At 42.0% G+C, this 12,527-nt stretch overlaps 1 protein-coding gene across 5 annotated transcripts in view; it reads left to right on the top strand.

Moving 5' to 3' along the window:
* The window catches only part of CNTN5 (contactin 5), a 948,473-nt gene that overhangs the window by 628,619 nt on the left and 307,327 nt on the right, over positions 1–12,527 (top strand). For all 5 annotated transcript variants that reach the window (XM_069969612.1, XM_069969611.1, XM_069969613.1 and 2 more), the window contains 2 exons: positions 5,946–6,069; positions 7,188–7,363. In XM_069969612.1, coding sequence (XP_069825713.1) covers positions 5,946–6,069; positions 7,188–7,363 — 300 coding nt within the window. The remainder of the gene's footprint in view (positions 1–5,945; positions 6,070–7,187; positions 7,364–12,527) is intronic.

Genomic DNA, 12,527 nt, shown 5'->3' with positions numbered 1-12,527 from the left:
TGCATTGCACCTATAGCCAACACAGAGATCAATTCTAAGTTCAGTGTTCCACTGGTTGTCCAGGCATGCTGGGAAGTGAGGTTTAGCCACAGGTGAAGAGCCACCAATTGGGACCCATGTTCCAGACTATAGTACAATGCAATGTCTACATTAGGTAGCTTCAACCTGTTGCGAAACCTACAACTCCTAGCACTGACATAGAGGTTGCATTGTTAATATACCAATGGTTTTCATGGGCATGCTGGGAGTTGTCATTTTGCAGGAACTGGGGAAAGCCACAAGTTAAAGACCACATACATAGAGGTTACATTGTACCTTTAGCCAAAAGAACTCAATTCTAAGTTTAATGCTCCAATGGCTGTCCAGACATGCTGCAATTTTATTTTTGAAAGAGGAAGAAAACCACTGGTTGGGACCAATGTTCCAGACTAACGCACAATGCAACAGATATCAATTCTAAGTTCAATGCTCCAATGGGCGTCTAGATATACTGGAGGATGTAGTTTTGCAACAAGTGGAGAGCCACTGGTTTGGATTAGAGATGAGCGAATTTGCCGAAGTTCGGGTTCGTATGAACCCTAACTCTCGGCTTCTGATTTCCGCTGTCTGCTCGCTCCGTCAAGAGGGTAGATACGGCCTAAGGACCGCCTGGAAAACTGGGATACAGCCTATGCCAATGTCTGTTCACGGAGACTGCAGACAGCGGGAATCAGAAGCCGATAATTTAGGTTCATACGAACACGAACTTCGGCAAATTCGCTCATCTCCAGTTGGGATCAATGTTCAAGACTATAGTACAGTGCAATGTCTATTTTGGACATCTCCAACCTGTTGCGAAACTTACAACTCCTAGCACTGACTTAGAGGTTGCATTGTTAACACATCAATGACTCTATCAGTTTATTGGGAGTTATCATTTTGCAAGAACTGGGAAGTCACAGATTGAACACCACTTATATAGAAGTTCTGTCCTCCAAGGGTTATCCAAGCTTGCTGGGAGTTGCAGCAGAAGAGCCAGGGGTTGGGACCAGTGCCCCAGACTCTATTAGTTTCTATGACCCTGACCACAGGCTCCATTTCCTTTCTCAATCAGGCATGTAGTCTAGTGGTTCCCTCTTTAGTGACTGACTTACAACTCCGGCACGGATAGGAATGCCGGATGGTAATTGGATCCAAGAAAGTCTGACTGAATTAAAATGATTGAATTACTTTTAAAGCGGTTGTCCGCACACTGTGAGCGTTATTTCTGACTTCTCCAAAACTGATTAGGGATTAGGCCGGCTCATTCGGCAGTAATATAGGTTAATTGAAAGACCTTGAAGAGTCAGCACCTTAAGAACAAGGGAAGTAAATGCAGATTGAATATGGATAGTCGAGTAATTACTGGCAAGGCTGAAAGATAATGTTAATGCAACAAGTAAAAACTCACACCCATGTCCCAATGAGCAGGATCATTTATATTCATTAGCCAGGAGAGCCGAATGTCTTACTTCTCCGACAGTCCGCATAGTCAGGGCTGAGAGCCAGCACTGAGGTCTATAGAGTCTTTTCTATTCATTACTATGAAATCATAGACATGCCCTGTGCTGCCGTAGGGTGTCTCTACAATGCCTGTAGCCACAATTGTATTGCATCAAAAATATTCTTTCTTTCTAATTCTACCAAACCTCTATAGGAGTCTATATAGCCAGGACTATATCTATAACAAGGGGGCATCTTCTATGTACAGAAAAAGTTTCTACACTAACATAGAAGAGGATTCTTTACAGTAAGAGCAGTGAAATTATAGGTCTCTGATAGAGGGTATGATCATGGAATTTTTGCTAAGAGTCTATAGGGCCTCTGTAGGAGTCTATATTCCTAGGACTAAATATATAACAAGGGGGCATCCTCTATGTATAGAGAGAAGAAGGTTCTACACTAAGAAGGAGATTCTTTACAGTTAGAGCAGTGAGATTATAGGTCTCTGATAGAAGATGTGATTATGGTATATTTACTAAAAGAGTCTATAGGGCCTCTTTAGGAGTCTATACTCCCAGGGCTATGTCTATAACAAGGGGGCATCCTCTATGTCTAGAGAGAAGAAGTTTCTACACTATCAAGGAGATTCTTTACAGTTAGAGCAGTGAGAATATAGGTCCCTGATAGAGGATGTGATCATGGAATTTTTGCTAAAAGAGTCTATAGGGTGTATATAGGAGTCTATATTCCTAGGACTAAATCTATAACAAGAAGGCATCATCAATGTCTTTAGAGAAGAAGTTTCTACACTAACATAGAAGGGGATTCTTTACAGTAAGAGCAGTCAGATTATAGGTCTCTGGTAGGGGATGTAGTCATTGTATACTTACTAAAATAGTCTATACTTTCAGGACTAAATCTATAACAAGGGGGCATCCTCTATGTCTTCAGAAAAGAGGTTTCTACACTAACATAGAAAGGGATTCTTTACACAAAGAGCAGCAGATTATAGGTCCCTGATCATGGTATAGTATACTCACTAAGAGTTCTGCTGTGACCCACTGGTTACATGTATGGTGATGGTAGATAAGGTGTCAGTACAGAAGCACAAAGATTTAAATAATAAATGATGCTGAGAATTCTGAACTCCATATTCCATATTACAGACTGGGCATGGAATATGTGAATGCCACCTAAAGTTTGTGTCTAATGGAAGCCTAAAATCTGTACCGGCAAATCGGCAACATAAATTTTTAAATTTGGACTCGCTACTGTTTTCTTCCCAACATCTTTATTGGTGTTTTCTGGAAAAAGTTAAAAAGAAAGTTATTGAGTAAATGGGTTTAAAAAAAACCTGACAGCAGGGATGTGTATATGCTGGACTTGCTGCCAGTTTCCAGATAGCGATCAAACATTCTTTCGTGCTTTTGGCAGCGTCCCAGATGCCTCCAGATTGATTGACGGCCAGCTCATCCTTAGCTGTGCGAGCTTTCAATGAGAGGCAGCTGTCAATCATCCTGGAGATGGAAGGGCGGCAGCCTGAAGAAGCAGCGTTGGCCTGAGATTGAAGCGGGCGCAGACAGTATCCCAGACCCACCTGTGTGACACCGTCAGCCCAAAATAAAGAAATTTTTACCGAAGACACCGAATCACACAGCATCGCTAAAAGTGTGTATGCGATGCTTGTGTGATAAGCTTCTGAACTCTGTCCAGAACTTGAGCGGCCCTGCAGTTCCTGACACCGCCCCTCCTGCTGCCGCATCTCACTGGGCCGCCCCTTACTGCTGCCACTTAATTTAAAATATAATAATAATAATTATATTATTATTATTATTATTATTATTATTATTATTATTATTATTATTATTATTATTATTTTACATTTAATGCCAGCAGTAAGGGGTTGCCCCCTCTCTGCTACTACCAATGACTGTATTAGGAACTGCAGGGCTGCTCAAGTTCTGGTCCCAGCATAAGGTACAATTACATATCACTTCATATCATACTGAGCCTCCTCCTGATCTCTCTAATACACATTGAGAAGCTGGCCGTGTCAGTAGCGCAGCAGCCGCAGCACAGTGTACCAGTGTATCCTCACTATTTATCTAACTTTGTTAAGGTTGTATACCCCTTTAAGACCAAAATTGGCTTGTCCCGTAAACAGCTAGCGAACGGCTTGAATTACAAGTGGTTGACTAAATACATTATAGGTTTCTAAAACATCACAAAATAAGATGTTCTTCATAACCGTGTTCCAAACTATATCTATAAAAAAAAGTTGTAAATAACAATTCAATTATGTCAACCTGTAATTTTTTTTTGTGCGTGCTGAATTTTTTTTTTTTTAAATATCTTCCAGTCAAACCGTGTTCCGTGTAATCCGTATGTAAATGATAGGGTTCTGTACATTTGGAGCTGCGTGCGCAGTCATTACCAGCCCGTTGTGCAGCCCGGAGTCCAGCATTGTTAATGCAGAACACAGTCGTCCCATCTATTTGTCTCCATAGTGAGGTGGCCTTGTGACTTCTGGAAATTGTAGCCCCATTGCCCATAGCCGGATCTTAAGTGCTTTATAATTCCAAGTTGTAAACGGCTATAAATATCTATTTTAGCGCGGAGAGGGCCAGTTATGTGGCAAGAAATCTCTTTTTAATCTCTGGCTGACAGATCTGCTGGATTGCATATTATATTGTTCCGTTTTAGAATTCGGTTCAGTCGGTGTAATTATAGGAGGGATGCAGTGATGTATGCGGCTGGCGGAATCACAGAGTGCCCGTCTGAGCTACAGCCAGCAGGGCCGAATACAGATGGGAAAACTGGAGTATCTGAGCTGTGGGCGGCTGTCAATGGCACATGGACATGTAATCCTCACTGAACATCATAAAATACCATAAATTACAGGGGAATTCCTATCTCCACTAATAAAGGTTTACTTGTAGGATTCGTCAAGTTATATATTTTTGTAAATACATTCATCTTGCAAACTTGTTTCCTTCTTTTTCCCTCTCATTGTTGACAGTTTATTGTCTAGGTTAACGACCACCACTCTGTTCTAAAAGCAGTGCCCTGGCGGATACATAGATATATGTATCCACATCACGAACTGTCTAGAGCAGTAGCCAATCCCCATAGAAAACCTCTCCTGATCTGGACAGTTCCTGACATGGACAGAGGTGGCAGCAGAGAGCACTGTGTCAGACTGGAAAGAATACACCTCTTCCTGCAGGACATACAGCAGCTGATAAGTTCTAAAAGATCTGAGATTTCTAAATAGAAGTAATTTACAAAATTGTGTAACTTTCTGTCACCAGTAATTTGAAAACAATTTTTTTCCACTAGAGTACTCCTTTAAACTTGATGATCCCTACAAGTAAAACTATATTAGTTGAGGTGGAACTATCCCATAACTCAATGGATTGAAGTATCTGAGGTCCGCCAGAGGAAATCAATCTTGAGCCCACCCCTTCAGCCCGTCTGCCTCTTCTTTCTGAGGCAGCAAAGTTAGGGTATAAAAAGATGTTTTGCCACACCATATAAAGAGCAGCAGGTGTAGATTTGTATCATGATTTACACCTGGGAGCGACGAGGAGGCCACACCTCCTCCCCGCCTTGCCACACCTCCCTGCCTGCCCATTAGGTGAACCGGGCATATGGCAGACATACTCCAGGGAGAAGGGGCGAATCTACTCCCTCACCCTGGCGTACACCGTAGGAGCAAATACCACCACTACGCTGTAACGAAATAATACCGTCACACTATGACCACCACAAAGTGACTTAACACCACCACCATACTCTCCCGATCTATAGTGATCCACACAGCATTACGACGCAAACAATAATGCTGACTTTGTGTCTGTGCACAGTAGTTAGGCCTCCTTTACAGTAATTAGGCTTCTTTCGTGTCCCTGCACTGCAGATAGGGGCCCCCACAATGTAGTTAGGTCTCCTATTTGTGTCATAGCACTGTAGTTTTGCCACTTTTATGCCTCTTAAGACCCCTGTTCTTGTCTTCATTCAGGAGTTAAGCCCCCTATTTGTGCTCCATTATGTAGTTAGGACTCACCCACAAAGTGTCCTCTTATGTAGTTAGGCCCACACTCCATCCTATAAACACAAAAACAGCTGCAGTTGGTTCTCACCCAGGGATGTTTTGCACATGTCCCTTATCTGCTGGCCGTGATTATACTACTTGCCATAGGATCTTCCAGTCCCCCAGTTGGCCACTTTGATGCTGCACTAGCCCCTTTGAAGGAAAAGGGGGGGGGGGAGCAAAGAAGAGAGGAAGAGAGAAAAAAGGAAGATGAAATAAAATTTTAACACGATAAAATTTCTAATTTGCACCTAAACCTTCATGTCTTCACGTCCGTAGGGTACCCTTCATACCCTTCCTTTAATAGAGCTTTATTTGTGTCTACATTTATCTATGTTTTACTAGAAAGAAAATATTTATGTATTTTAACCAGCAGATTTTCATTTTGCAGAGAGTGTGGATTATGGGCCAGTGTTTATCCAAGAGCCAGAAAATGTTATTTTCCCCATCGATTCTGGAGAGAAGAAAGTGGCCCTTAATTGTGAGGCAAGAGGAGCCCCTGCCCCAAGTTATAGGTACATCTGATGCCATTCAAAGAACTTTTTTATTCATTCGTTCTTTCATTCATCTGTCCATCTATCCTTCATGATCACATGCACCTTTACATATATAGAACCCCACCTTTACATATATAGCACTTTGCCTTATCTAGTAGAGGTATTAATCACATATTTTCTAGATTTTATTCAAAGAAAATGTACCATCAGGTACTGCCCAGGGCAGTGGGCAAGTGCTCTAGAAAAGACCAGCGCTGACTGCGGGAATCGGGCGTCATTTAAAAAAATCAGTACCGTGCCACCGGGATCTCCAGGCCGGTGCCGATCGATTGAGGTATAAAAAAAATGCAGCAATGTACCTAATGGTACATTCCCTTTAAGACCCACAGTAGTTACATATTATACAGTATATACTGTTGGCAACACTAGTTATTTCTGTTTAAAGATATCTAGTGAGGGACAAATACCGTATTAACATTAGGCCTTGTGCACATGGGTGTATTTACTGAACAGATCCTTAAAGGGTATACCCATCTAGGACACCTTAGATCTCCTAGTTCTAAATAGTTGTGGGTTCCACCACTAGGTCCCTCACCTATTTTTTTAGATCACGGGCTCCCAAGTCCCCTCTAGCCTGTTTGTAGCCACCGCTAGGAAGGCCGAAAACTGGCAAATTCGCTAATTTAATGGGTTTTGTGCAAGAGACATAGTCATGAGCTAAAGTGTTTATGAGTTACACAAACAGTGGGGCTGAGCCATTTGCACAACTCGCATTCAGATCAACGAGAGTCCTTCAAATTGTGAAACTCAACAAATTTGGTAGTGTTCGGCTCCCTGACCACCTCCGTCTTTGAGCTGATGTATATTTCCGCTATAATTTTTGCCAATTTCTAATGTAATAGTAAAAATATCAAGAGGTGCATAAAACTAGTAAAAAAAAACAATGTGCATGGAAATCTCAAAATTGTTCCTTTTTAGGAACATTAAATTGATCTTCTCAAAAACCTTTCACACACCTTGTTACAATATTATCATGTTTTGCTTTTTCTTTACTTTTTTTTTTATTATTTTAATATATTTTTTTTATTTTTTTTTAATGTATGTTTCATTTTCTCCATCTTTTGCTTCTTTTAAAGATGGCTTCGCAATGGAACAGGAATAGACATGGAAAGTGATTATCGCTACACTTTAATAGATGGAAATTTATTAATCAGCAGTCCAAATGAAGTGAAGGATTCTGGTCAATACCAGTGCATAGCGGCCAACAGCCTGGGCAGAATCCTTAGTAGAGAGGCTACACTTCAATTTGCATGTGAGTAATTCCCTGATGGTTTAGCTCTTCTGGTTGTTTTCTTCTTTTATATAGTATACTACCGTTTCAAGTTTCCGGATGATATTGTACGGACTACGGCTTAACACAGCATTGAACCAATCGATCAGGGTGGTGGGTCACTTCTGGTTTGTTGAACCAATGTAAGGATGCTTCCCAAATCTATGGTTATGACAGTATAGTATAGTACAGTAACCCATTTCCATCATCTCAGACTATGACCTCCTTCCCATGGCCGTAGATCCATAGTGTACTCACGGCTCATGGAGAATCATTGGTGGGCTGTCTGTAATAACAGAAGGTGAAGCCAAAAGAAGTCTATGAGCCTGGGCCGTAAATATGGTCCATATCAGTGCAATTCTCTTCTATTTGTAGCATTGCATGGACCACAGACGAACCCAAGGTCATGTGTATTGGCCATTACAATGGGTAAACTATCGTAGACCGTACATTGCCATACTGGTTCACCGGGGGAGCTATTAGCAAATAGATGGTTCAATTGACAAACACCTTGTTTGGGGCAATTCAGCAAGGACTTGATGTACACATTAAAGATGAGCGTGTCTCAAGCATGCTCTCTTTTCCCAGACTCCCTAGGTCTTAATCCAACTTCTTCAGCTTCCTGTATTCAAATGCCGATCAAGCTGACACGAGTCTTACTCATCTCAAGTGCAGATGTATACCACCTTGCCTGTCTTCTAGATATTATATATTACAAGATAATTATAGAAGATCAATTTTTTGAAAAATTGCTGTGTTGGGAGATGTTTATGCTATGTGTGTCTTTATGTGGGCCCCAATGGCCGTGATAGGAAATGCAGGGTATTGTCATCTCCTAAAGTTATCCTCCATCCAGAAAAAAAGTAGGTGGCTGTCGAATGGCTGAAACCCCCTCTCATCCTGAGAAGAGGGACAAATCTCTCCGAAATGAATGGGTTTCCAGCCAGTGAGTGCCTTTCATTCTCTTTGGGGCTGACGAACATTGCCCGGGACTGAATTTGGAAATGTTCAGCAACCCATAAAGAATGAATAGAGCTCTGGTTGCACATGCATGGTGCACATTAGTACTTATGAGGACAATGGTGTAAGGTAGGAGATAGATAGATAGATAGATAGATAGATAGATAGATAGATAGATAGATAGATAGATAGGAGATAGATGGATAGGAGATAGATAGATAGATAGGAGATAGATAGATAGATAGATAGATAGATAGATAGATAAGATAGATAGATAGATAGATAGATAGATAGATAGATAGATAGATAGATAGTGGAGTTAGATATTTTTACAATTTAGTAGCTTATTAGAACTACCTCAACTCCAATCCAAAGAAATTATTAACTAAATCTGACACTGAAAAATGTATAATATGAATATGGTCATCATTTTCATGTGGATGTTGACTGCTCGCCGATCCATCACTGGGGTGGACCTGTTCATTTCTTTGAAAGATTTTCATTCCTATTCTAATTATCTTCCTATGGTAAAAAGAAATAAAACAAAAACTAAACACAAAAGAGCATAACATTAGTCACCTAAACACCCCCCGACTTCCATCATCCATCTAATGTACTGAAGATGACAAGGAGCCTGTATAGTGGGTGATAGACACCGAGATAATGGTTCCTCTTTGTTCTCCAAAGCATTGTTTGTTTTCTCGAAAATCTTCAGAAAATATCTCAAACCAAATAGAAATGAGGGAAAACAATGCTCTGAGCGAGATAACGCCAGCCTGTAATCACCAATTATTTCATATCGCTATCGCTTAACACATTGTTAGTCGCTGTTGTTTTCTCCTCCTGTTTCCTCCTATCGTAATGGGTAATTGCTAATGTTTTTGCTTTAGAACTAAATAAAAAAATTAAAGATTGTAATTTGTAACCACTCGCTGAGTCTTGCAGAATATTGAATTCGGTTTGAACAAGCCGAGCGCAAGAAATAGTTTTCAGATGTATCTCTAGTTATTCTGGTAATTGTCAACTTATCATAGATGGCCATTACACCATCACATTAATTCCCCCACTGAGAAGTAACGTGAATTCCCATGGCTGCTTGTTAAAAGAAAATAGGAGAATAGGAAAGCGGTGGGATTTTTTTTTTATAGTGTTTGTTGTGATATCCCAACATTTGTCCATTGGTAATACCTTAATAGTTACCTTACTGACATAAAGTGCCCATACACCTTAGGTTGTGTTTACACCCAGTAAAATAATACCAACATATGGCCGTATTTTCAGTGTAAGGCTATGTTCATACGCAGTAAGAGACCGGCCGCTCCATAACCCAGCAGGGTCACGGAACGGCTAGTCTCTGGAAAGATCATGATTCATTTAGCCTGCAGCACTGCGGAACTTACGTAGTGTGAACATAGCCTCAAAATGCACTTCAATAAAGTCAATGGGAAATTTGTCGGCAGTGCACACACAGTATGGAATAACATCTGTCATTATTTATAACCATTCAGATAATGAACATGATTAGAGATGAGCGAAAAACATGAATACAGTCAATGACTATATCCATGATTTCCACATAGCCTTAGGGCTTTATCCAACTTCAGCAGCCACCGCTAATCAAATAGCGAAAGTTCGGGTTCGGATCGGCTCGAGCATGCTCCAGGTTCGCTCATCTCTAAACATGATCATTTACAACCTGTTTTTGTGAAAAAAAACAGCAGGTTTTTTTTCCACTTGTTCACATATTTCTTTGTTTTCACTACAAATTAAGCCAAATTTTGGTATTATTTTACTAAGTGAACATAGCTTTATTATTACCTTATACACTGCGCTTAGCGCGATCCTCTCCCAGCTCTGTGTCACGTGATCAGTCGGGCTCACGATGTAAGCCTATAGAGCCCAACTGATTATGCTGACACAGAGCGGGGAGCAGACGGGCTGTAGCATGGTCCTCTCCTCCTGCTGACGGATGTTACAGGTGTGAACTCACAGACTCGGACTGATCAAAGCTTTTGACATGTCTCTATGACTTGTCCAAAGTTTTCTATGATGACAGTGACACTTTAAGGGTAGGTTCAAACAACGTCTTTTTTTTGGCTGTTCGATGGCCATCTTTTTTTACGTCCATCATTTTGAGGTCAAATAACGTTTGTCATTAAGCAATGGCGTCCATGATTTCAAAATAACGGATGTTATTTGGCCTCGAAATGACGGGCATCCAAAAAGATGGCCGTTGAATGGCCAAAAAAATACATTGTGTAAACCTAGCCCTAAAGGTGTATTGTGGCCCTCTGACTCCACTGATGGTACACGCCCTCATTATTTCCCGCTTGGATTACTGAAACGTCCTCTTCTCTGACCTTCTATCTAAGGGTCTTTTTACACAGATAGGTTTGTCTGACGGAATATTAAAGCCAAAGCCAGGAACAGACTATAAACAGGGAACAGGTTATAAAGAAAAGATTGAGATTTCTCCTCTTTTTAAATCCAATTATGAATTTGGCTTCAAAAATCTGTCAGCTACCTGTCTGTATAATAGGACTCTAACACCCTCTCTTCCCTCCAACCCATCCTTAAAGGGGTACTCCGGCCCGGGGGTATTTTTCAGTTATGCCCAGGGATGGGATGTTATGGACGGTGGAGATCACTTACCTACTCCGTTCCAGCGCCGGGTCCCGGATCGTGCTGCCCGCTACACCCGTCCCACGGCCGCTTCCTGGTGTGAGCTACCGCATGAGACATGACATCTCAGGGCAGCTCAGCCATTCAGGGGCCAAGGCGGGACTTTGCTACGGCCACAGAATGGTTGAGCTACCTTGAGACATCACGTATCATGCAGCAGCTCACACCAGGAAGCGGCCGTGGGACAGGTGTATCGGGCGGCACGATCCGGGACCCGGTGCTGGTATGGGGTAGGTAAGTGATCTCCGCCGTTCATAACCACCCCATGCTGCCCAACTAATCCGCCTCTCCCCTTGCTTCACCTGTTGCTCCACCTGTTCCCCTTGCTCCACCAGTTTACTTGTCCCGTCCATACATCTCTGACCTGATCTCTCGATGCTGTCCCTCATGCATCCTTCAGTCCTCAAAAGATCTCCATCTGTGCTCTCCACTTGTCCGCTCGTCGAACTACCGTCTCCAAGATTTCTCCCGAACTTCTTCAGTACTCTAAAGTTCATTACCCCGACAAATTCTGTTCCCATCCACCATCATAATCTTCAAAAGCAACTCTAAAACCCATCTATCTTTGACTAGGCTACAACCCACAACAACCCTGCTGCCATCTCACCACACTGTGACCAGATGTTACCCTAACCCAATGCCAGCGCCAAACGTTCATGTGTATAGGGAATCCAGGAGATATAACTGTTTGCCGGCAGTTATAGAAAGTTTGTACCTAGCTTTATAGTTGAAGGACCCTCCTCATCAGGAAATTAGCTTGGTGATCAGTATGGATGGTCCGAACCTGCCGATGTTCGGGTTCGTACGAACCTGAACTGTCGGCAATGATTCCCGCTGTCTTCCACCTCCGTGGAGAGGGTAGATACAACCAGAGGACCGCCTGGAAAACTGGGATACAGCCTGGAAGAGGGAATCATTGCCGAAAGTTCAGGTTCACACCAACCCGAACCTCGGCAGGTTCGGACCATTCCTAGTGATCAGCTGATTGCTGCCATCACTGGGGATTGGGCATAGAAGTCTCCTCAAATTGTTTCAGTTACTGTAACTTTGATATGGCCTACTGTTGACATAGAACATTTTTGTTGTATTCATGATTGCTCCATTCCACTTCTCTTCTCTCCTAAACCCTATTGGCCAAGCATGCCCTAAAATTGCATTGGCAAAGCGGGTTGTCTAGAATTAGACAGCTTCATATTGTGCACTGTTTAATAAAGACATATCGCTAATCTAATAAGAAGAATATACCTGGGCGGCAGTAAGCTTAGACTGGACTTAGTAATGGCTATAGGCGGGCTACAGATCCCTGCGTATTCTTGATAAAATCAGGCCAGATCTTCTAACTGTTCTAGATTCCTTGATTTTAGGCAATGCCCTGCTCATCCACGAGTCCTGGCTTTGTGCACTGACATGCGGGATCCCCTATGGCTCATGTGGTCATGACGATTCACTTTACATTCTCCATCTGGAGTGCCTTCTATACATTCCGCCTTAAATTATATGGTGC

The sequence above is a fragment of the Dendropsophus ebraccatus genome, chromosome 5 (genome assembly GCF_027789765.1).
Source record: "Dendropsophus ebraccatus isolate aDenEbr1 chromosome 5, aDenEbr1.pat, whole genome shotgun sequence".
Classification (NCBI taxonomy): Eukaryota; Metazoa; Chordata; class Amphibia; order Anura; family Hylidae; genus Dendropsophus; species Dendropsophus ebraccatus.
Note: the sequence above shows the minus strand (reverse complement) of the source record. Positions and strands in the feature narration are given on the sequence as shown.